At 48.0% G+C, this 25580-nt stretch overlaps 1 protein-coding gene across 1 annotated transcript; it reads right to left on the bottom strand.

Moving 5' to 3' along the window:
* Positions 1-15100: 15100 nt before the first annotated feature.
* Positions 15101-24996, bottom strand: LOC138378832 (gamma-aminobutyric acid receptor subunit theta-like). Its single transcript, XM_069464170.1, is given in 10 exon segments — positions 15101-15224; positions 17222-18015; positions 18797-19053; positions 19899-20054; positions 20600-20737; positions 21254-21336; positions 21890-22049; positions 22052-22109; positions 23497-23564; positions 24915-24996. Coding segments are annotated over 10 exon segments (1920 nt in total).
* Positions 24997-25580: the final 584 nt, after the last annotated feature.

The following is a 25580-nucleotide window of genomic DNA, read 5'->3' as shown; positions in this document are numbered from 1 at the left end:
CCTTCTTATCTCCGTGTTCTTATCTTGGCTGCCTGGTACAGCGTGCGTCCCTTCCACTCACACCAATGCCCTTATACCTCTAACCCCTGAGGTGTAAGTCAGTGGCCCCCACACCCCGGGCCATCCCACTGGTGACATTAGGGGTGGAATGGGATGGGCGGTGGGCGACCTCAGTCCTCCCTCAGGGTCCTGACCTTGATGCCTGGCAGAGCATGGACCACCCCCCCCCCATGTCCTTGAGTCCGTCCCAGGTCACAGATGGCTCTGACTCCGAAAGTCTCCTAAATACTAAGGGGGAGGGACTCAGCCTGACAGGTCTGCCCCACGGTGGCCATATGATGACAGCAGGGGCAAAGCTGGATTATTTGGGGACCCTCTAGGTGGGGGCCCCCTCAGTCCAGCCTCCGCATCTCACCTCACTGCCAACAGATCCTGGGCACACTCCCCTCGGCTGACCTGAAGCCTGCCCCTCAGGCCAACCGCCTCTCCTCTGTCAACCTCCCAGACGGACGTCGGTGGACGTCACAGCCGGCCCTCCACACACGGGCTTCACTGGGCTTCCCCGCTCTTCCCCAGGCTGACAGGAGAGGCAGAGCTGGATTATTTGGGGACCCTCTACCAGAGAGGGGGTCCCCTCAGTCCCCCCTCATCATCTTCCCTTGACTCCTCACAGAACCTGGCCCCTCTCCTCACGGTCGACCGGAAGTCTGGACCTCAGTCCAACGGCTTAGCCTCTGACAGCCCCCCAGAAGCATGTCGGTGGATGTCACATCCGGCCCTGTACCTGGGCTTACCAGAGCTGACAGCACGGACAAGGATGGACTGTCGGGCCCCTACGGGGAGGTGGCAGAGCCTGGATCTCCACCCTCTATGGCCCTCATTTGACCCTGGGTCACATAAGGATCTGACTCCAAGAGTCCATCGTGTTCCAAACGGGAAGGGCTCAGCCTGACAAGTCTGTCCCAGGGTGGCCCAGGGCTGAAAGCAGGGGCACAGCTGGATTACTTGGGTCCCTCTGCCAGTAGTGGGGACCTCCTCAGCCCTCCCTCAGTGTCTCACCTTGACTGTTAACAGAGCCTGTGCCCTCTGCCCTCCGTCGAGCTGAAGTCTGAACCTCACATCAAGGCCCTCACCTCTGTCAACCCCTGAGGCAGAAGTCGGTGGGCATCATGATGGCAGAGGCAGGGATGGGGCCCCTCTGTGCTAGGGACCAGGGTTCCCCTAGTCCTCCTTCAGCGTCTCACCTTGACTGCTGGCACAAACTCGGACTCCATCCGCATTGCAGTGGGATCTCCCACAGCTGACCACTAGTACAGTGCTGGGGCCCCTTCCATTCTGCAGTCCAGGGCTGCCTTCATTCCTGGTCAAGGCCCTCACCTCGATTCCTACTGAGACATGTGACATCTCCCTGGGCTAACCTGAGTATGTCCCCAGTAGACTAAGGCTTACACTGCCCTGAATGCCTTGAGGCAGAACTTCACTCATACAGGTCAACGCCTGTATTGTCGACAATTGACAACTCTGCCTGGAGTCTTCCAGGACTGACAGGGCAGAGATGGATTCTTGGGGACTCCTATGTTCTGGGGTGAGTGGACACCTCAGTACTCACTCATGAGAGCCCTCATCTTGGCCCTTGGCTCCTTGATTAAATGCTCCGCGGGAAATGTGCTCTCCCTTCCACGTCAGACCATTTGTCCAGCTGCAGCCCTTGTAAAAAAAATGACTCAAAGTCCCAGGCTGGATGTTAAATGGGGAACTGTTGCGTCCATCACCAAGGGTGAGCAGTCGTATATGTAGTTTTCTCTTATTCAAATCTCTTCTGTATCTATGTTTTGTACAATTTTATTTAACTTCCATTGGTTATCCTTTTTTCTTTAGTCATAGATCCTACTCGGAAAAATGTCTATTTTGTAAATATTTTCAAAGAATTGTGTTTTGTCAGTTATCTCTACTGTTATCTGCTTCATTATTTCTGCTTTTATCTTCATTATATCATACCTTCTAGTAACTTAAGTTTCATATGGTATTTATTCTTTTTTTTCTTGAACTGTGTAGATGTTTTAAACATTTTTATTGTCTGATATATTTAAGGCTCCCTATTTCCCTCTGACTACCACTTGGGCTGTATCATACAGTTAGTGTTATATAGCTTTATGTGTATGACTTGAGTTTTTTACAAGTTGAATATATTATTCTATTACTTATGCTATTAAAATTTTCAATATTTATCCCCAAAAGAGGTGTGTAAAATTATTTTTGAGAAGACTGTGAAAAAGATGATAGAAATAGAATGTTACTTGGAGGAGATTTCAGGTTCCAAAGGCATTTTTTTTGTTTTATTTTTGTCATTAGATACAGAAAAGTTTTAAACATATTTAAATGCTGTTGACAGAGTTGGGTTTATTGCAGGAATGCAAAGAAGTTTAACACTAGAAGATCAATCAACATAACTGGACATGTGTAAGAGTCAAGGATTTTCTAGGAAAATAGAAAATTTTATCAATATATAATACAGAGGGAATTTAATGCAGGGGACTGATTACAAAAGTGACAGAGAAGCCAAACGAGGGAGAGTTGGAGAACCCAATAATTAGCCACATGAGGAAGTCAATCTCACCTCTAGGTCGGAAGGACAAACAGAAATTTAGCATTAATGGAGCCTAGGTATTGGGTTCAACAGGATCTGGAATCATGGTGGGACTATCTGATGGTGACTGGAGCCATGGACAATGTAGCCACTGAAGGAGAAGTCACCTGATACAGAAGAAGGAGGAGAAAAACCTCTAATCACTCTATCTTCCTGAACCAAAATGGCAGCCAAATGTTGGTGAGCCTAGGAATTGGAGCCTTCAGGAGTCAAATCCTGTATAGTAGAGAGCACAGTAGGAGAAAATGAGAGATGGATCTGGGAGCAAATAGTCCCAGGGCTGGCTAACTATATTAACAGATTTAATGACACAAATCATATCTACAGTAAACTTATTATTATTTTTAAATTTTAACTTTTGGGGGGTACAAGTTGAATTCTGTTGTATGTATATATTGTATAGTGGTGGAGTCTGTGCTTTTGGTGTACCCATCACCTGAGTAGTGTACACTGTGCCCCATAGGTAATTTTCCATGCCTCACCTCCTCCCACCCTCACCCTTTTGAGTCTTCAGTGTCCATTATACCACTCTGTGTGCCCTTATGTAGGCATAGTTTAGTTTCCACTTATAAGCAAGAATATGGAGCATTTATTTTTCTGTTCCAGAGTTACTTCACTTAGGATAATGTCCTCCAGTTCCTTCTAAGATGCTACAAAAGACATTATTTTACTCTTTCTTACTGTTGAATAGTACTCCATGGTTTGCGTGTGTGTGTGTGTGTGTGTGTGTGTATGCATGCATAAATATCTCAATTTGTTAATCCATTCAGTTGATGTGCACTTAGGTAGATTACATATATTGGAAATGGTGAATTGGGCTGTGATAAACATGAGTAGAGATGTCTTTTAGATATAATGATTTTTTTTTCTCTGGGTAGATAACCAGTACTGGGTTTGAAGGATAAAAGGTAGATCTACTTTTAGTTCTTTGAGAAAGTTTCATACTAATTTACATTCCCACCAAGAGTGTATAAGGGTTTGTTTTGCACTGCATCCACACTAATAACTAACGTTTTTTTGACTTTTTAATAATGGACATTCTAATGGGAGTAAGATAGCATCTGATTGTGGTTTTAAGTTGCATATCCCTGGTTACAGTAAATTTATACATAATTGTATTTAATAAAAATTGACATACATTCCCAACAAAAGGTGTTATTTCTCAAAGTATAAATTTTTTTCTACCCCACCCTCTCACACAAAGTATAAAATTTATATCCATGTGTCTAGGCTGATAAATAAATGACTGAATAAATGGAGGAGAATAGATAAATCTGAGCAGAAGAATTACAAATCAGTTATATAGATACTCCATAGTTTTCAAGTGTTCACTGGGCACAGAGACTTCCTTCCCAAGAAAATACAGTGTGGAAAAGGGGGGAAAGAGTAAGTGTACTTTTGGGAAGCCTGAAAAACGCTCCCTCTCCCAGGTGATCAAGATTGATATCCAGAGTGATAACTGTCGGGCAGGTGGGAGGGGGAAGGAGGGGATGGGTAAATTCCCACCTAACGGGTGCAGTGCATTGTCTGGGGGATGCCCAGGCTTGTGGCTCTGACTTGGGCGGTGCAAAGGCAGTATATGTAACCAAAGCATTTGCACCCCCATAATATTCTGAAATAAAACAAAACAGTGATAAGTCGTTGTTGATGGTATGTATCTTTGATATGATGTCATGAGAATAGCACTTTATCTCTGTGGTGCTCCCCTTTCCAAACCCATAATACCAAGCTAATCATGAGAAAATCATCAGCAAAATTCCAAGAGAGGGGCATCCTACAATATGCCTGACTAGTACTCCTCGAAACTGTCAAAGTCATCAAAAACAAGGAATGCCTGAGAAAATGTCATATCCAAGAGGAGTCTAAGAAGGGTAATGGCTGAATATCCTGTAGAATCTTGGATAGGATCCTGGAACAGAAAAAAGACGTTAAGTAATGACTAAGGAAATCTAAAGAAAGCGTGGACTTTTGTTAATAACATTGTATCTCTATTGGTTCATTATTCATAAACAATGTCCCATACTAAGATGTTAATTAATATGGGAAAGCGAGTGTGGTCCATGTGGGAACTCTCTGTACTATGTTTGCAATTTTTCTGTAAATCCAACACTATTCTAAAATAAAAAGCTTTTTAAAATGGAAAAAAAGAAAAGTCAACTAGATAAACGATATGTGTGAAAAATCTACAGCAAACATCCTACACATATGGCGAAATTTGAAAGCTTTTGCTTTGAAACTGAGGATTAGACAAGGATTCCTCCCTTTACTATTTCTCTTCAATATTTTGATGGAGATACTGTCCAGTGCAGTAATGAGAAGCACAAGAGATAGCAATTGATAAAATAAGAAATAAAGTGTTGGTGATTAACATATGATTAGACTGTGTGTGAAAAAAAATCCAAAAGAACTATGGTTAAACTATTCAGTCAAAAAAAGAGAATGTCAAGGTTGCTTGGTATAACATCAATATACAAAAAGTAAACTTTGTTTCTGCAGCAACAAATAGTATAAAATGAAAATGTAAGTCAGCAAAATGTGGCTTATTATCATACCAAAATATTAAATATTGAAGTGTAAATCTAGCCAAAGCATGTTTAGGAACTCTATGGAAAAAATATAAAAGCATGGTTTAGATAAATTAATAAACACCAAACTAAAAATAAAGTATAATATGATCATGGGTATGAAGATTCAGTTGGATAACGATGTTAATTCTCCTTGATTAATCTACAGGTTGTCTGTAATCTAAATAAAAAATTCCAAAGTCTTTGTGGGTGAATATGTCTGTTTATCTGCATGTCTGTGTGAAATGTGACCCAATCAGCGTAATGTTTAAATTGGCATGCAACAGGCCAAGCATAGCCAAGACAGTCTTGAAGGAATAGAGGAAGATAAAACTAGTTACTCTACTGGATGAGGAAGAATTATTAAAATGCTAGAATAATTAAGTTTGTGGTATGTGTGCCATGGCTGACAAGCAGATCAATGGAAATAGTGTACTCTTGAAACAGGCTTATATATGGACCGTTGCTTTATGAAAGAGGTGCAACTGCAGAACAGTGGGGATTCACAGTATTTTTAGTAAATGACAGTGAAACAACTTGATCTCAATGTAGAAACCCCAATGCAACTGGAATTCTTCTGAAGCTACATAAAAATTAATGGCAGAGGGATTAAAGGTCTACTTTTTCACACAAAATTATATTGAATAGTTGAATGAACCTAGCATTGTGTGTCAAGTAGGGCTTTGAAAATGCTGGAGGGGAAAGGACTGAAAGTGTCTGGGGACATCATTCAGTGCCAGAAGGGATGGAGATGATATGAGCTGGGGAGAAAGAGAGGAAATGGCAGCTCCTTCTGCTCCCTGTCTCTGACACAGATGGCCTTGCTACCTTCATGGGCCTTCATTTTCAAATAGCTGGACCTGGTGGCTAGAGGCAGCTTGAGAGAAGGATACCTGGACCAATGATGTGCTCATTCCACCTCCCACCGCAAGCCCTGCTGGCCACTAGAGCCCTGGTACTCCAACAAGTGTGACTTGATATACCAGTCCAGAGACTCCTGACAAGGGATGTTGGACTGACACCCTGACCAGGCCCAGGAGGCCTTTACTGGCTTAGAGGCAAGGCCAGGTTTTCCACATGTGTTGGGAGCGGAGTGCTGCCTCCCTCCTCACCTGGATGAGAGCTCTTGATGGAGGGAGGGGCTTGGGGGCTTTGGTCACTCTCTTTGTTTGGCTCATTTCAAGGTGCAACACATATGCTGCTCTTTTGCAGAAATCCCTCTCTGCACACCCCTGCTAATAGAATTTGGTGTACTTGATGGAGCAAAAAAGGATATCTCTCCTTCCTGTGGTCAGAGGTACTCTAAATGTGGAGGGGTAATTATCATGGCATGGCATTGAACTCAGTCCAAGTGGGCAGGGGACATCCAAAGATACCAGAGGGAGGGCTTCCCCTAGCAGCATGGGAACTGCCACCAGTCTGGTGAGGATTCCCCTAACAGTGTCTTTCACAGAGTAAAAGTTTTAATTTTTATGATGTCTAACTTAATTTTTTCTTTCATGAGTCATGCCTTTGGTGTTGTATCTAAGAAGTCATTGCCAAATCCAAGTTCACCTTGATTTTCTTCCATGTTATCTTTCAGAAGCTTTATAGCTTTGTGCTTTACATTTACGTCTAGGATCCATTTTGAGTAAACTTTGTGAAAGGTGCACAGCAAGTGCCTTTCTCCTTGCTGAGGTCAGGGGTACTGTAAATGTGGAGAGGACAGGCATCATGGGATGACATTGAACTCATTCCGAGTGGGCAGGTGGCCTCCAGGGATACCAGTAGGGGGGCCTCTCCCTGCAGCATCACATGAACTGTCACCAGTATGGGTAGGGGTGTTGGGGAAGTGTCCTAATGAAGACCCTCCACCATTAAAATGGTACTATAATGGGATTTGGAGCTCCTGGTTTGAAAGGCTTTAGGTTGGCAGTCACTTTCTGAATGAGAATGGGGTCACCCAAAATAGAGCCACAGGGTGATGGCTGAGGGGCCCTGTAGCAGGGAGAGCACCATCTTGATTATTCCATCTACCCAAGGGTCGTTGGTGGCCCAGATCAACGCTTGCTCCCACCTCTGCTCCACATACTTCCTTTCAGCTGCCCTCACTCTGGACATGGGCCTTGACACAATTCATGAATGCCAAGACTGCAGAAGAGGTTGACTTATGGTTTTGTGAGAGATTTCACTGAATGCCTGGGTCATCTCAGATCCACTCTGTTCAGGACCAACTCAGCTGTTGTGGAGTTGAGTTTGCTTTCTTCCTTAGCTTCAGCTTTAGCGTCTTGGGTGCATTAGCCTTTCTTGTAGCCAGAATAGGATATACAAATTTTGATGGTTAATTTTGGATGTGGAATTGACTAGTTATAGGGATACCCCGGTAGTTGGTGAAGCATTATTTCTGGGTGTGTCTGTGAGGGTGTTTCTAGAAGAGATCGGCGTTCGAATTAGTGGACTAAGTAAGGAAGATTTGCCCTCACCCAGTGTGGCTAGGCATGATCTAATTGGCTGAGGACCAGATGGAACAAAAAAGCAGAGGAAAGCCAAGTTTGCTGTCTCTCTCTCTCTCTTCTGGAGCTGGGACACCCTTCTTCTCCTGCACTTGAACATCAGAACTTCAGGCTTTCTGGCCTTTGGACTCTTGGACTTGCAGCAGCGTCTGCTCTGGGTTCTTGGGCCTTTGTCCTCAGACTGAGAGTTATACCATCTGCTTCCCTGGTTGCAAGGTCTCCCGACTTGGACTGAGCCACGCTGCTGGCTCCCTGGTTCTGCAGCTTGCAGACGGCCTACTGTGGGACTTCTCAGCCTCCAAAATTGCATGAGCTAATTCCCTTAATCAATCTCCTCTCATATATCTGTATCTATCTGTGTATGCATCCTATTGGTTCTGTCTCTCTGTATAACCCTGACTGATACACAACCTTTGAGCTGAGGGTGGAAAGCTTACACAATAATGCTCTGCTCCCGTACCTGGAGATAGCTGGGGTCCAAGTTTCACTCCTGGTCCCTGTGACCTCTGGGATTTTGGTACTACATCCCATCAGAGTTAGCAAAAGTGCTTTTTTTCCCTTTTCTTGGGAGGAAGGGATGAGGGGAATGACTGCCTGGAGCTCCTTCTGTGCACTACCCACAGTAGATAGCTCACTGATAAATAGTAGTATTTTGGAAATTTAGCATATGTTGATGGCTTATGTGTCAAGGGTAAAGATGAGAAGACTACTGCAAAAAGGGGCCTGAGATTTGCAACAACATGGATGGAACTGGAGAACATTAGGTTCAGTGAAATAAGCCACACACAGAAGGCAAATCTTGCACGTTCTCACTCATATGTGGGAGCTAAATATCAGAAACATCTCATGGAAACAGAGTGTATGAAGATAGTTATCACAGGCTGGGAAGGGTAGTGAGGACAGGGGGATAAGTTGGGGATGATTAATGGATGCAAAAATATAATTAGATGGTAGATATAATGAAGACTATTTCATAGCACAACAAAGTGACTATAGTCAACAATAAGTTAGGGTATGCTTTAAAATAGCTAGAATAGAAATGTTTCTAACACAAAGAAATGATAAATACCTGAGGTGATGGCAGCCCCAATTACCCTGATTTGATTAATTCACATTCTGTGCCAGTATCAGAACATCACATGTACCCTATAGAGATACACAATTATGATGGACGCATAACAGTAAAAACGAAAAGGAGGGTATGAGTACCTCTAAGTGGGAAGAAGAGCAAGCAACAAGCCTTCAAAGACCAAGGGAAAGTACATATGGTTGTTATCAGCACTCTTCAATGACAAAGGCTTCGCCCTTCCTGGGTACACAGCAAGCTGAATGTCCTGGCTCCTTATAGTGGGGTCAATGTCATTAGTCCTAGCTAATGAATTGTGAGTGCAAGTGAGGTGATTCCCTTCTGACAGAAGCACGGAATTACTTGTGCAAGCCCCGCTACGTTTCCGTCCCCGTGCCATGAAGATTGCAGAAGGACACATCAATAGCTACCATGAGCGGAAGCTTCCCCAGTGACCTGAATTAGACACACAGTGTGAGAAGAAAATGAACATTTCTTGGGTGAAGTTACTGGGACTTTGAGATGGTCACCACAGCAGCATCTAGCCTGCCCTGACTGATTATCCAATTCCAAATTGGGCATTTCCATGTAGTTGGCCATTTTCTGGTGGTGTGATGGGGCAGAGTCCTTTCTACTCATTGGAGACGACGCTTGAGTTCTCATTTTTCTCGCCCAAGAATGGACATATTCCTCTATGGAGAGTGTGTCGGGATGGGAAGTCTCCCTGAGGCGTGGCCCATATGGAGCTAGAGTAACAGGAGAGGGTCTTTGGTTAGGTGGAACATTTTGTGCTGCACGAGGGAGAGCAACATTAGCAATAGAAAGGTATGTTTGTGTGGTGGCCCTGGAGGTGTGTCTGTCAGGTCTCCAGTAGGAAAACCTGCCATCCAGGGCAGCATTACTTGTCAGCCCCAGCCTTGTCTGTGCAGAGGCCATGCTTCCCCTGGGGCTGTTCCCATTCAATGACTGGGAGTAGCAGGGATGACGGTGAGAGCCTGTTCCGGTCTGAGCAGGACCAGAGGGCACAAGTAACTGCATGAGCAAATAGTTCAGGCCCCCGTACCACCCAGCACCGTAGCACAGCGCCCCTTCCCCACCCTGCCTCTATGGCCATATGGAGGGTCCTTTATGGCCAGCTGAAGTGGGGGAAGGTACAAGCTTAAAATGGCTGGTACTGCATCTCACGCAGATGAGCAGGTGCTCTTGAAAGAGAGTGGTAATGGAAAATTCTTTCCCGAATGGGCAGAGCTTTGAGGGGTGTACCTGGCCTGGGGTCAGAGTGGGCTGGCTAGCTGGGAGAGGACTGGAGGAGGCTCCCGAGGGCACACAGAGTACTGCAGACAGGAGTGAGGTGGTGAAGGACGACAGAGTCCATCATCTTCCATCAATTTTTGCCCTCATTTCCCCAAGTGGCACTAGAGGGAGACTTTCTAAGAAGCTGATGTGTTTCTGCTCCCTTTGTTTCTTCTTGAGAGAACGACCTTGGGAGATATCACTTCTTTCAGGTTCTTTTGTCTAGCCCTTTTGACTTTTTACAGCCATAACTTGGGTCGGTGTATTTGTTTGGACACAGATAAAATGTACTCACCATCAAATTGGTTTTACTGATCATCACCTAAGAGCACATTTAGGAATAACATTGATGAGGTGTCGGGCAGATGTGGGGGGAGGAGGGGATGGGTGTATACATACATAATGAGTGCAATGCACACCATCTATGGTATGGACACGTTTGAAGCTCTGAGTGGGGGGCTGGGAAGGGCAATATACATAACCTAAACTTTTGTACCCCTATAATATGCTGAAATAAATAAAAAAAAAAAGAGAGACAAACTCCAAGAGAGAAAAACATGGGGAAGGAAAATGAAATGGAGAAATTTGGAGTCAAGGATGCAGAACTGGATTCCGTGCAGCAAATCTTAGATTGGCCTTTGGAAAAGTTCATGTTCCAATTCTGACACTGACTCCCTGTGCAGTTCCTGAGCAGCTTCCAGACCACGGGACGGAAACTCTCTGGAGTCCCATGGCAAATAAGTCTCTTCTCTTCTACTACTGTTAAGCATGAACATAAACTCAAGTTTATTATGAAATAAGCCAAACCTTCCTCAGTCCTGTATACCTTAGCAATTCCTGTCCTCTCCCACCCTTGTGACCCCAACTGGGGGGAGCGCTTGAATTGGGTAAGCAGCACCGTGGCAGCCCGAGGGGCCCCAGGAAGCCTGCCAGACTGGGAAGAAGCTGGTAAGGGCTCCTTTACCCCAAGAGTTAGCGAAACTGGGAAGCGGGGGATCCCTTCCCCTCCTCTCATCCCTGCCCTTGGGGTAGTCGTGTAGTCCTGCATGCAGCAAGTTACAGTTGTCTTGTCGGTGTCAGGCCCATCCAAGTGCCACACGCTCCACCTGTGGCCACCTTCTGAACCTCGCTTGTCCGCAACAACTTACCCAGCAGAAGAGCACGCAGCCACTCATGACAGGTCCCGGCTGCGAGAAAACTCTTCCCCACATCCAAGCTGCACCTCCTCTTTCCGCAGGCACCTGTGACCCCTCCGGCACGGTAAGCCTTCAGCAGCAGGAGAGCTGCTAGGCGTTGAAAGGGAGATTTCTGCCTGTCAGGGTCACAGTGGAATCTGTGGGAAGGTCACGTGGAGCTGACCGCACTGCAAAGGCGGGCCCAGCAAGGGCTCCCGGCTGCAGTGTTTGGTGAGGGAGGCACCGAGTAGTGTGTGCTCTGCAGTGGGCTTCTCTGCAGCCAATCAGGCCTGGGGTTGGGTCTTAGTGGGCAGGTGGGGTTGGGATCCTGAGTCCTCTGGGGGAGACGAGGGGGAGCCAGGAGAACGGGGCGTGCTGACAGAGGCTGCTGACATGAGTGAGAACAGTGGAGAAGAAGGGCTATCGGGCAAACTTTTCTATCCTGTGTATGTCCCAGCTTGGAGCAGCAAAGCGGCCTCTGCAGGGTGGGTTTGCATGGCACTCCTGGCCTGTTTGGGGCACCAAAGGGACCACAAAGCATCACTGGGCCAGGGTTCCTGCTGCAACTCCAGGGTTTTCATCAAAAGCTGCTTGGAGATGCACTGAGAAATGTGGGCCACAGCAAGGACGCCCTGCACCACTGTAGGGCATTTGAATGTGACTTTGCAAAAGTTTTAAACCTGAGAATGATCTATTCTCACCCTCCCAAGGCTTTCTTGCTCTCTATTCTGCACATCCATGTTGCCAAAGGAGATTTTGCAAACAATTTTGTTCTTTATAAAGATGGCTTACCCCACGTCCCTTACCCTGTAAAAGGGAACCAGATGTCTACCTTATATTTTCGCACAACAATGGCTTGTTCTGTTTTAAAAATTTTTTTGAAATGATTAGGAATGGCCCGTTCAAAAGTGTGAACTAATTTCATCTGTGCTGTTGCTAATTCCCCTCCTCCTGAAAACCATAGCTTCAAATGTCCTGGGGCATGAGGAGGCCAACGAGCAAAGCTGTGGGAAGACCATGGTGAGGGATGGAAGCCAGAGGCTTCCTGGGTGCAGACAGATGTCCCGTGCAACACTTTGCAATCCTACAGAGAGGAGACACAATGACCCGGCAGAGCGCTTCTCATTAGACGTATTGATTCTTCCCTTTCAGCTGTTTACAATATTTTATTTCAGTATATTTTTCAGAAGCATAGTTGTATCTTTATGTTTAATTGTTTTGAAGTCTGCACTGGTCAAGGTCTTTTTCATGCAAAAAATGTACACTTAATGAGGGCAAAGAAGGTGCCCAGTCATCTCTTGAGGCTCTGGTGCTTTGTGCCTCCTTTTCGGGTCCGGCCATCCAGGGCAACTGGGTCTTGGTCCTCCTCTTCTTTTCTTGGTTTTCACTTGCCTGGGCCCAGAACCACTTCTGAAGACCCGTCTGTGTGTGTGTGTCTGTGTGTGTGAGATTTTACTGTACTTCATCGACTTTCAGAGTGTCTCTGACTTGACTGCACTCTGAAGAATCTTCTGGCACTGCCCGATGTCAGGCACCATGGCCAGTTGTGCTAAACTCGGGCACCCACAACTCTGCCGATGACAACTGACCCTGGGGACGCAGTCTGGCTAGATGGTCGGCACAAAGTCTCACGCAAATTGAGTCAACAGAAGTGACCCTGACCAACTGGGGCTATTTCATAATTTAAGTATATCAGAGAGATACATTAACACCCTCCCCCTCCCTCCCCTGGAAATGCAACACTGATACTATAGATTTCCTATCGATCACAGGACACGATACAACAGACATGAACACACTGCACATTTAGTAGGACAAGTCACGATTTCCTTTGATGTTTGGGTATAGAATAGCTAGGAAGTTACTGCTCATCACCACAGCAGGGTATCACACCAGTGGATAGCTTAGTGAATGTATTCATTAGTTAATAGCTCAAAGGGTTAGTTCTTGTATGTACAGAATAAGGAACCCTCATCAGGAATGGCCACAGTCTCAGCAAAAGTCATCTCTAAATGTGCAAAGACTGTACAGCCCTGCTATTAACAAGATGACATGAATTGTAAGAATACATTTGACAAGCTCCATTGAAGATCGTCCGTGACCTGTGCAAAGGCACCCCACAGTGGCAGATGGAAAGGGCAAGAACTTGGTAGGAAACGTGTCACCCATGTCCACAACAAGTCGACACTTTGGAGAGAAGGACGGGGGTGTCCCTCCTGTGCTAGTGGCACAGAAGGGATTCTAGGGGGAAGTGGATGGGAAGGAAAGTGGGCAGAGGAGCAAAGTGGGGGTCGCTCCATCCCAGATGCTGCCCAAGCTCCAAATTACCAAGCGCTCTTTGACTGGCGGGGGCTGAGAAAGGCTTCGGGCTGCACCCCTGCAGCACCCAGCTGGACACTGCACTTCCAGAGTCACTTGGTGTGAGGAGAGGAGAGGGAGGGGATGGGGGCAGTCAGCTCGAGGTGTGGCTTGCATGGCTGGGGAGGGGCTGGGGACAGCTGGGGTGAGGCTCAATGACACAGACAACAGACCACATGCAGGAATTGACAAGGGGAGATCTGGCAATTCTCAGGCTCAAACAAACAAATCCATGGCAAACTCAGAAAGTTTAAGTTCCCGAAAAGATGTAGTTGTCAAACCTCCACCTCACACTGACACTGAACTACAGGGTATGAGTCGCAGTAGAGTTCAACTGCTCTTGTTGCAGCATGTTAGGGCAAGATATTCTTTGTAAGGTATAATATTATATCTAGCTATGTGGATTTATGGAGATATTTACAAGTGGCCTCTCTGCCTTTCCTCTGTGCCATGAAGCCTTCATGTGCATGGCTGCCAGACACGTCTGAAAGCCCTCTGTTTTTTTGTAGTGCTCCCATCTCCCTTTGTGACTGCCTCCCAAATCAACTGCTCACCCCCCATAGGGCTCAAAACCCACCACGCTCCCGGAGACCCTAATCCAAGGCAACCAAGCAATGCTTGGGCTCCAGGAAGCCAGCCTTTCTACAGCCACGTGGGGAGCTTCAGACATGAGGCTACTGCTCCCTCCTCAACCTGGATCTCTCTGTGGGGTGTCCAAAAATAAAGACGGAATCTTAGCCAGTCTGGTGGCAACTGTGTTGTTTGTAAGTGTCCTACAGGATTTGTGTGTGCACGCGCATGTGCCTGTACGATTGTGCACGTGAGTGTGTGTGGCCATATGTGAGTGTGTGCAGGTCTGGGTGTGTATAGTCATATACCGATAAAGGTGAGTGCCCCCCACGAGTGTCTGCACACGTGGGTGACGGTGTGGGTCTGTGTGGGTGTGTGAGTGTGAGAGGCTATATGCTTGTGCAGAAGGGCGGAAGAGACAACAAGCTGGGCCCACTGAGGCAGGCAGTCCTTAGGCCACCTTGGCACTTCCCTCTCTCCCGTCTGACTATTGCTTGCCCTGGAAGGGTGGAAGTGGTGAGTTCCAAACTCTAAGTCTAAGGCGGAACTTGGGGCCTGTTTCTGGAGTCCAGCAGCCAACCACCATTCTGGGGTAGGCTAGTAAATTGTGTCCTGGGCCAGAATGGGCCACCACTACAGTCCACGCCTGCAGCCATTCCCGGTGATGTCCTGGGGGTTCGTTACATCACCTGCCTGCCTGTGTCTCCACCAGCTGCCACATGTGTGTCAGGGTTACAAGGCAATGGGAATAGAGGTTAGAGAAAACATCCCGTTTGGTCTGCTGGGTCTCCCACCCCATCGTTTGCAGCATGCCTCTGTTCTCATTATATCCTTCCGGCCCTCCCCGCAACCTGTGCCTCCCAAGCATGTCCTCCCAGAACAAGGCAAGACACTCTGCACTTGTAGCTGATCCCAAGGACTGAGCATTTCCTACCTCAAGGCACTAAATTCCCACTCCTCAGGGCTACATTCATGTCCTCTGGCTCCTCTGTCCAGGAGAAGCACAGATGGGTGAAGGGAGGGGACGAGGAGTGGATGGGGACCAGGAGACGCCAGTACCTGGAACAGGGAATTGGAGAGAAACAGTCCATTAACCAGCGCAGCCAAAGGGCGCCCACCATGTGGGAACAGGTCAAAGGAATTCTGGTGCTTCTGCAAGGGCCGCCAACAGGGAATATATATGTTGTCAGGTGCATTTTGCTTCACGCTCATTCAAACCAGATTAACACAGGTGTGCACACCTGCACACACACACAGCATACACCCATACGTATACACACAAGCACACACATAAGTAAGCCACACTTTCATGGGGATGCATCCACATGCACATGTCTACACGTTGTTGCACATACGCTTGCATGCATGGCAGTATAGATTTACAGCGATAGGCACAGCAGTATGCAGCTTCTCAAAAGGTTGTACATGCACCTAGACCTACATTGATACATACAAACACATCCAGGTATACAAGGAAACACAAACACAGAAGCATAATTAAAGGGAGGTAGGCAGATGGGTGAGGGGCTGCAGGAGAGACTTCCGAAGGTGAAAGGGGGGTACAGGTTGAGTGCTTGGTGACGCTCACTCCCTCACGGCCTCCATCAATGAGGTGTAGCTGCTTGGCAAGCTGAAGCACAGGCCAAGCCTACTTCCCTTAGGGGCCCTGCTGGGTGGGCAGTGCCCATGTTCTCCATGTGCTCACTTCCCCCTCCTTGGCTGGCGACCAGCCAATACCTGCAGAGACACCCCCGGTACCGGTACCGTAGAGTAAGGTTGGGGGCCTGGTAGAGAGGCAGACTCTGTTCTGGAGCACCCCCTTTTGGGAAGGGGAGAAAAGAAAGGGGAATTCTTTGGTTTAGAGAGTTAGGAAAAGGAAGAGCAAGTGGGGTGGCTCTACACTCACTGTCTGCACACCCTGAAGCACGACACAGAAGCTCCGTTTTGTTTCCTTGCCACACTGGAAACAATGTTGTTTGCCTTTCCTGGCTGGTGGGGCTCCTGTAAGGGTCCGATGGTGTGGTGGGTCAGTGAGCTTGTTGACACTATGCACTAGACAATAGAAAGGATTAGTATATAGATTTACAGTAGATGTTCATCTGCTAAACTGTGTCAGACGGTGAACTCCCAAGTTTGAACTTTCCTAACCCTAGTGCTTATTCCCAACTGCTTATTCTGGGATTCTTGAAAAACTTAGCGTCTGATAGCAAGGGCACTCCCGACTCAGACAGATGTACCAAGTCCCTGGTGGCAGGCATTCTGAAGCAGAAATATAGACAAGAGATGTTCCCTTTCCTCCAAAGAGGCCAGCTCAACAGTATCATCTCCAACTTTGCCTTGCCCCCTGCCCCACTGAAAGCTCCCGTTGGGTGTGTGCACCGTCACTTACCCTGACAGGTCACTGTGCAGCCTCACCCACCTACATTCCCCTCCCAACCCTGCACCACCACGCCGCATTCTAAATATGACAAAAAGAGTGGGGAAAAGGAACTTACAAATGATCCCTGAGTTTCCCATGGCCAGTTCCCTGAACTTCCAAGCCATGGCTAGCCCTTCCCCTATGCACCCCAGCCCAACCCAGCTTGACTTTTCCTATAAAGCCCTAAGCAGAGGGTGAGCAAGGTCCGTAATCCCTAGGAGGAAAAAAAAAAAAAAAAGAGAAAAAGTCATGAAAAATAAAGTTTGACACCTCAGGGGGACAGAAAAGACCCCAGAAACATTTGTGAGCAAGCCTTAGATCCTTCCCCTGTCCCCAAACCTGGCTGCCCCCTTTCCTCTAAACATTCCCAGCGGCCTTTCCATGCTTACTAGCTGTGAGAAGTCTTTGGAAAGGTGAGTGCCTTCTAGCAGGAAAGGAAATCAATGTGCTCTTTACCTCCAACTCCTTCTCAGTCCCTTCCTTTCCAGCCAGAATACACGCTTTCCAATCACTCTCCACCTTCTGCTTATAAAGAGTAGTGTGGAACTGATCAGATTGCCCGGAAAGCCACAAAATAAAAGGAATGAAGGAGAGAGGGAAAAATAAAACCAAAAGAAGCCATAAAGGAGCAGAGTACAGTGTCCCTGCTGCTCTGGGGCCACTGGGGGCCGAATAGATTTGGTACACCCATTAAGCAATGTTGAACAACCCAAAGGCCAGAGGGAAGAGGAACTGGGACCACTTGTCAACCTTAGGGACGTAGTTGGGGTTGAAGAGATCGAAGGAGAACTCTTTGGTGAAGGCGCACCCAGGGCTCGGGGGGCCACTGTCCTCAGACTCTGAGCTACTATCCTTGTCTTGGCCACTGGCCATGAGGTCATCATGATCCAGGCTCCAGATACTATCAGCATCACACTCGGGCTGCTCCTCAAGGCCAAGGCAGCTGCTCTCAACATTGATGTCATCGTGTAAGCGATGGATCTCCTCCAGCTCATGGTTTGCTCCTTGCACACAGCCCTGGCCACGGCGAAGCACGGCCTATCCACTGGGGCCACGGCCATGGCTCTCATCTGAGCTCAAGCTTCCATCACAGTCTTCAGAGTCACGGGTCTCAGCACAGCCATGGGCCTCGGCATGGTTGCGGATTTTGGTAGGAATGACACTGTCACCGTTCTTGAAAGCATTAAAGTGAACACTGTAGCCAAGTCGGGCCTGCTCTGAGGTGGAGGGGAGATCGCTCAGGATTTCTGCGGTGGCCAGCGGGGTCTGGCCTGAGAGAGAAGTGAGTGGGCTGAGGCTTTCTGAGGTGGCCAGCAGGGCCTGCTTGGAGATGGACGTCAGAGAACAGAGGCTTTCCGGGCTATCCAGGGGGGCCTGAGCCGGGGTGGTGGGAAGAGAGCCGACTCCATCTTCCATGATAATCAGGCCATCCTTTGAGGAGATAATGGATAGGCTCATCAGTTTCCTGTGGCCTAGGTGGCTATGCACGGGGGCAGGGAGAGGGGAGGGTCTTTCCTCATCAGCACTTGCATTGTTACTGTCAATCTCTTGACAGACAGAGTCGTCTCCTCTAGGGGTCTCTGGTGTGCAGGGGGCTGAGGAACAGGACCCAGAGGCTGTCAGCATGCAAGGGCAGGCCATGGCGGCTGCCAAGCCGATGTCTGCCTGGGGGCAGCTGCTCCCTCAGGAGTGCTGTGTGGTGGATGGAGGCCTGCTCAGGCAGGCAGGGCTGGGCTCTTTGCCAAGGAGGTGGGACGTTGTTGGACATTAACGTACTGCCCACAGCAAGAGCCTCAGCACTGCCTTGGGAGTCAGAAGTGCCAAAGAAGGCAGGGTAGGCAGGCCAGCCTCTCCTGTGTCTGTCTTCCTTTCAGCCTCCCTCTGCCCATCTTCCCTTCCAGCTTCATTGCCTGCCCTGGACGCGTGCAAAGTGGGCCGAATTTGGCCCAAAGGTCTGCAGAAATTCAGCCTTGCCGTGTACTTGCTTTGTGACCTTGGACAATGATCATGTGTCAAGGAGTGATGATAAAGAGTCCTACTTCCTTGTTTCCTGTTCACATGTGTGTGTGTGTGTGTGTGTGCACACATGCATGTGCTGTGTGTCTGTGCCTGTGAGGATTAAAGGAACTAAGAAATGCGGAAGGGTCAAAAGCGCTAAGCTGGGGCTCCAGAGGTGCTCAGGGAAAGCTGATTGGCAGTCAAAAAGTCAAACCTGCATGTTCCCCACCACCACTTCCTGGTACCGGTAGTGGGCAATGACTCTTCGTGGCCTCCTGCGTCGCCTATGGTGGTGCTGAGGTCTCCGGCTGTAGAAAAGATAGTTGATGTAGACGTAATCCAGCAGGGACAGGAACACGAAGAACAAGCACACGAGGATATAGATGTCGATGGCCTTGACATAGGGAATATGGGGGAGCTTATCCCACAGATGAGAGTGGATGGTGGTCAGGATGAGCATCGAAGTGAGAGCTACAAACAGAACGGCACCGGCTCAGTCTCCTCTGGTGGCTGAGCTTCCTGGCAAGCCACTGGGCCCCTGGCCATCTCTGGAGTGAGGAGGGCCCTGAGCAAAAGCCTTCACCTCTCTGGGACTGGGAGTGCCTTTGCTGAAGTGCTGGCTTTGTTCCCCCTCCCCCATCTTGAAGCCCAGCCTCTGCCTCAGCGGTCCACGACATCCCATGGCTCTTACTTGAGGTCAAGTGCCAAAATCCCAGCCACAGCTGCTTCTCAGCGATTAACACCTGTGGTTCCCCCTTGCCCAGTGCTGGCCCCTTCCCCTTTTGTCTTCCTTTAGTCCCTGGGAAAATTTTGTGAGCCCTAAACTATTACGCAAGTGCAAAGGTTTAGTCCCGAATGATCTCCTGAAGAAGGAGGCTGAGGAGTCTGCCCCAAAGACGGTGACAGAGAAAGCAGGCCTGGATCTGGGGCCGATTAGAGGCTCCTTCAGGGAAGCTCCTCTTGAAGCCCTGCTGCCTGGTAAGGTGTTCTGATGCCTTGATTAAATCAATGTTTATTGTGTTGTATTTCTGATCTAAGTGTGACTTTTCCATGTACTTATGGACTCAACAAACTATGAATTCTGGTACGTTGGGCACAACATACCAGGATTGCAAGTCTAGTGTGTTTTTCACACCCGTCTCCAATGTCAGTCTCTCCACCAGGGCTTGGCGGAACACCTACACACATGCTTGCCGGAAAAGCCCTTGCTTCCTTGCATACAAGGTCACATGCTGCGCCAGGTACCACTCCCTTACGCTCGCCTTTTTTATTCTGAGGAAGACAACCCACGATCCTCCATGGGATGGAGACAGGACCTATCATTGTCACCCTGGCTGCAGAGGAATCATAGTTCATCCAAAACGATATCCAGGAGAGAATAGTGGTGAGGACCGTAGGCCAGTAGACCTGCCCAAGGTAGCTGTTGACTTCCCTCTGGACCTGGAACTTGAGTATTAGGTGCACATAGGACCCTGGCAAGGAGACACACTGCTGTCAGGGTGGCAGTGCCCAGGGCCTTTGCAGGGTGGAGAGGCACACAACAGAAGGGGCAGTGATCGATGGGCAGTTCAGCCTCTAATTCTCCATCCACAGGCATCCTGCCTGAGAAGGCCAGTGAGAATGGCACATCTCAGCAGGCCCACATGGCAGAGCAATTTTGCTCTCTCCCGTTCCTTTCTCACTTGCTTCGTGGTAGCTGACATCTAGGAATGGGAGAGGCAAGAGATGGCTCCAAGCTGTAAACTGATGGAGGCTGAGAGGCAAGTCCTGAGAGGAGCATGAATCCTTTATACCTGGAAAGCCTGGTCAACCATGCCCAGTGCTTCCACAGCCCTTCCTCACTTGCACAGGGCGAGCTGTTGGGGCTTTATCAAGGGGGCCTGGCAGGCGTGCAGAACCAGTGGGAAATGGGAAAGGAGGCAGCAGAGAGTGCAGGGGTCCCAGGCAGAGGCCACTGGGAGTTTATGGGAGTGCAAAGGGGACAAGGGACAGGAGAGAAGGAAGGGATGGGGCCCACCTGTGTAGAAATACACTTCCTTGCTAGTAATCGTCCTCCCCAGGAAAGAGAACTGAGGGATTTGCAGCTTCTCAGCCATGTGGATGGCACTCCCGTTGTCTTCCCAGAATAGCATGATGTCTTCAACCGTGTATCCATCTGCGAAGGGGAGAGAAACAGAGAGTCTCAGTAAATGGGCACTGGCAGATTTCACACCAGAGCAGTCTGAAAACCAAAGGATGGCTGGAACTTGCCATTTTGGGGGCTCCTTTATGCTGTGCTGAGCCTGAGCACTAGGGAAAGAGAACCCGCACTTTGGAGTTGCTTAGCCAGAAAGCAAAGCACAAAAAAGACATGCTACAAGCTCCCACCCACCAGCTTGTGCACAATTTCTCAATAGTGTGTGCCACTTCCCAAGGGGACAACTCACACCCTAAAGGCCATCTTCTCCCAGATACCATATATATACCCCCAACAGGCAGTCAATTAATCACCTATCATGGGTATCTGCCACCTGTCTTTCTTTATCTCCATCACCTATGTGTGTAGGAGAGAGAGAGTGGGGAGGAGGAGGGGGTGTAGAGGTGTGCTGTCCCTCTCACTGTCAGCTCCGCCTTTGGTTTCCCGATCGCCACAGCCCCAGGTGGGAAGAGGGGCCATAGGAGGTGAACGTACAGCTTTCCACCTCCAGCTTGCAGGCCTGCTTGTCCAGAGGGAATTTGTGCAGATCCAGGGAACAAGCTGCTGTGGTGGTGAGTCTGTAAAGGAAAACAGAAAGGAAGGGCAACGTGAGCCCAGCCCAGGCAAGCAACCACTCCTGAGAGAACTGCAGGACTGCAGAGGGGAGTGTGACCCAAGGACCAACCCACGTGTGGGCAGGAGGCGGGGCACTTGTGCATGACAGAGACACGAGAGACCTGGCAGGACTTAAACAAGGAGCAGATGTGTGGCACGTCAGAGAACCGCAGGGTGTCAGCATGGGGAAGGCCCTGGAGAGAACCGAATGGGGAGACGGGAGGAGACTCGCGCTTGCTAAGGAAGCACGTGAGGGTCCGTGAGTTAGGAGTCGAAGGGAGGGTGGGCAAGATTTCAACTCACAGAAAGGAGGAAGGGGCCACTCCAGACAGAAGGAACAGTAGAAGTCAAGTAGCCTACAGGAATCTCTGAAAGTTCCACCTTGGCTACTGGGTAGGGTGAGTGAGGGGGACCAATGCAAGATGGGTTCGTGTGGCCCTTAGAATGTGTTTGTGGCATATTCAGCAGGAAGCAGGAAGACTAGTGGGACATCCCCAGCACCCTAGGGGGACTCACCGGATGCCATACCGCACTGTTCCATCTGGGTGAAGCTGAAATACGCAAATTTCCACAGTCACATCACGCACGTAAGCATCCTTGCTGTTCACAAAGGAGCAGTCAGGGACCCACAACTTCTCATGCATCCGATAGTCCAGGGTCAGGTTCAGGTTGGTCCATAGTACGCTAAGCGTGAATCTTTCCAGGTCTGATGAAAAAACATGGTGATTGTATAGTCCTGGGGAGAGAAAGGTAAATCCCAGTTGCAAGCTAGGTTGTTTCTGCTCTGTCCTCTTTGTGTATTTGTGTGTGTGTGCGTGCACATACCTGTGCGTGCAAGCGTATTGAATTGTATCGCAACTAGAGAGGAGTGCACGAAACATATGGATGTTTAAAAACTGATTATTAAAATGACCCTTGTGTAATTAAAATCCAGGTTAAGGAACAGAGCATTACCAGCAACTTTCAAACCCCAATGTGGCCCTTCCGGAACATATTTCCCACACCCCCCAGCAGTAACCATTATCCTAGATTTTATGATTAATAACTTCCTTCCTTTTTGTTAGAGTTTCATTGTCCATGTATTCCTAGAAAATATATTGCTTAGACTTTTTAAAAAGACTTTATCCCAATGGGATCATCCTGCGTGTATTCATGATCTGCTTCTTTCATGCAACATTTTATTTGTGAGATCCACTCAAGCTGGCGCGTGTAATTATAATGTGTTCGCTTGCTTTGCTGGGTAACACATGAATATACTAGGCATGTTATTGGGTGAACACACCATACAGCCCCAAACCACTACAAAATAAAAATGATGAGGTGGAAGTTACAGTTTACACCCCTGCCAACAGTCAAGAGTCGAGAGCAACTGAGGGTTCCCAGTGCTTCCAACTCACCAGCATGGATTGGTATTGTCTGACTTTTGACTGTTGCCAGTCTGGTGAGTATGTGACGGGTTCTCACTGTGGTTTTACTTTGTCTTACTACTAACAAGGTCGAGCATCTTTTCATATGATTCTTATGCTTATCTGCTCTTTAGTTTTCTTCGCAAAACTCAATTTCCTGTTTACATTTCTCGATCATTTTTCTATCTGTTCTTAAAATATTCTTCTTTTTAATTCACAGAAATTATGTATAGTTTGAATATCAGTCCTCCGCACTGCAAATAGCTTAGTCTATTCTGACTTATCCTTTCACACTCGTCATAGGGGTTTGTTTGCTTTGCAAAATAGAAGTTCCAGGAGTTTTGGCTCAACAGAGTTTTCATATAGTCGGAGTTACCAGTATTTATTTTTATGGTTTGTGTTTTCTGTGTCTTTGGAAAGAAATCCTTACCCACTCCAAGACACAAAGACGGTGTCCTATGTGATCTTTTAAAGCTTCACAAGCCTTTCACTTTTCAGTGAATAATCCATCTGGAACTGAATTTTTGGATACAGTGTGATGGAGGTGTTCTATTAACTGATTTTTTTTTTATTCCAGGTGGCTGTAGTTTGCAAAATCTACCTTGTTCCTCCATGTGAGTTCTGTCACGGGTCAGAACAGCAGGAATTGGTTTATAACCCTGCTCCTTGTCCCATGACCCCTGTCCCCAGCCCCGTGGCTGGAACTGCCATACTTACCATATTCGTTTCTGATATCTGTTCAATGCTGGAGACATAGACAGATATTCTCACAGGCACAGGGGCACCTACGACACAGGAGACGGTTTGATGTGAAGGGTAGAATATGGAGAAGAGCATAGACTCAGGAGCCAGACTGCCTGGCTCTTAACCTGCTTTGACACTTGTTAGCTGTGTGACCTTGAGTAAGTCACCTGACCTCTCTGAGCCTTCACTTCCTCACGGGCAAAATGGGGATGATGATAGCACTGATCTCATAGTCAATGCAGGTCAAGCACTTAGAGCAGGGTGGACCCATGATATGCTGAAAGGAAGGGGTAAGGGCAAAACAGAGGAAATGAAGGGGTGAAACACTCTTTTTCTAAATATTTCCTGATAAAAACTGAAGGGAATCAGGCCCCAAACAAGATTCACGGTTGTGTGTGCGTGCATGTTTGTGTTAGGGCACGTGTGTCTGTGTGTGATTGTGTGAGCTGTGTGTATGAATGTATGTGAGCATGTCCATGTGTGAGTGAATTTGTGAGTGTTTTCGTGTGCAGGTGAATGTGTCGGTGTGTGTGAGACACGTCTGTGCATATGTGACCATGTGAGCATGTCTGTGTGCGAGTGTTTGTGTTGTGTGGGACTGAATGTGTGAGCATGTCCATAAGGACGAGGGTGCTCCTGTGGATGTGGGAGTGAGTGTGGGAATGTATGGGTGTGTCTGTGGGTCAGCCTTTGCTCCACGTATTGGGCAACGGCCTTTGACCGCAAGCAATAAAACCGGACACGGACATGAGACAGGCACTGACTGTGCTGGTCTCAGAAATAGCTGCTAAGTCAGACAACAAGCTCAATTTCATTTCTCTATGATCATATCTTGTCCCTGACCCCAGAGGGCACCCTACGAGCCATCTTTTGCCGTATTTACTCTGAACTCTTTCTCCTGAGCCTCTGGGTACCCCTAAGTCTCTGCATAACCTCATGTGTGCACTATCCCTTTATTTCCTGTCTCCTCTCTGCAGACTCCGTATTCTACAAGATCCAGCTTACCTGTCACATGCTCTAGGGAATCAATCTTTCTTACTTTCTCTCTCTCTCTCTCTCTCTCTCTCTTTTGTAGAGATGAGGCCTCGCTCTGTTGCCCCAGGCTGGTGTGCAGTGGCATGATCATGTCTCACTGGACCTCAAAGTCCAAGGCTCAAGTGATCCTTCTGCCTCAGCCTCCTGAGTAGCTGAGACTACAGGTGCGCTCAGATACACCCGGCTAATTTTTCTTATTTTTTGTAGAGACAGGGTCTTCTTATGTTGAACAGGTTGGTCTTGGACTCCTGGCCTCAAGGGATCCTGCGGCCTCGGCCTCCCAAAGTGCTGGGATCACTGGTTTGGGCCATTGTGCCCGGCTCAGGATGATCTTTAGGGACTCCTCTAGGCTGGACCTGCACTCCTCTCTGTTATTCCCGAGCCCTTGTCCCTGTCTTCTTCGTCATAGCTGTTGTCCTGCCAGATTAGAAAGGTCATCTACGCCATTGACCTTGTGCTTCAAGTCTGTATCCTCAGTGCCCAGCACGTGGTGTGGACAGAGTTGGCACACTATGCACAGAAGCCTCAGAGCAGAGAGGGAGGATTTCTATTTAGAAACACACCTACCATTTTGACTAGCATCATGGTTGTGTGGGAGTGCATATTTGTTAAATTTTTCATCAGTCTTGACACCTAAGATCTGTGCGGTTTATTGCACGTACATTACACCTCACCAAAACACCATTAACCTAAAAATCGTCTTAGAAAGAAAAATGAAGAAAAAGTCTCCCTAACTATCTGCTTTTCCTTTGGCTTTCTAGGAGAGGAGCATGTTTGCTCTGGGATTGAAAGGAGAGTCAAAGAGAGCTGAAATGCTCCTCTCGGAAAAGGCAACAGAATCTGGGACCTCCTGGTGCAGCCACTTTCCTACTAAAGGAAGGCTGTCCCCTTGATGGTGAAGTGTCCGGGAACCCCACATGGCTGCCACCTTGGTGAGTGACACTTTTTAAAGGCCGTTCATAGCTTCTCTTTTGTTTGGTCTTTAAGACAGTAAGTGTTGATATGGCACCAGAATCTTTCTG

Source organism: Eulemur rufifrons, chromosome 30, assembly GCF_041146395.1.
Source record: "Eulemur rufifrons isolate Redbay chromosome 30, OSU_ERuf_1, whole genome shotgun sequence".
Lineage (NCBI taxonomy): Eukaryota > Metazoa > Chordata > Mammalia > Primates > Lemuridae > Eulemur > Eulemur rufifrons.
This window is presented reverse-complemented; position numbering and strand designations above follow the sequence as displayed.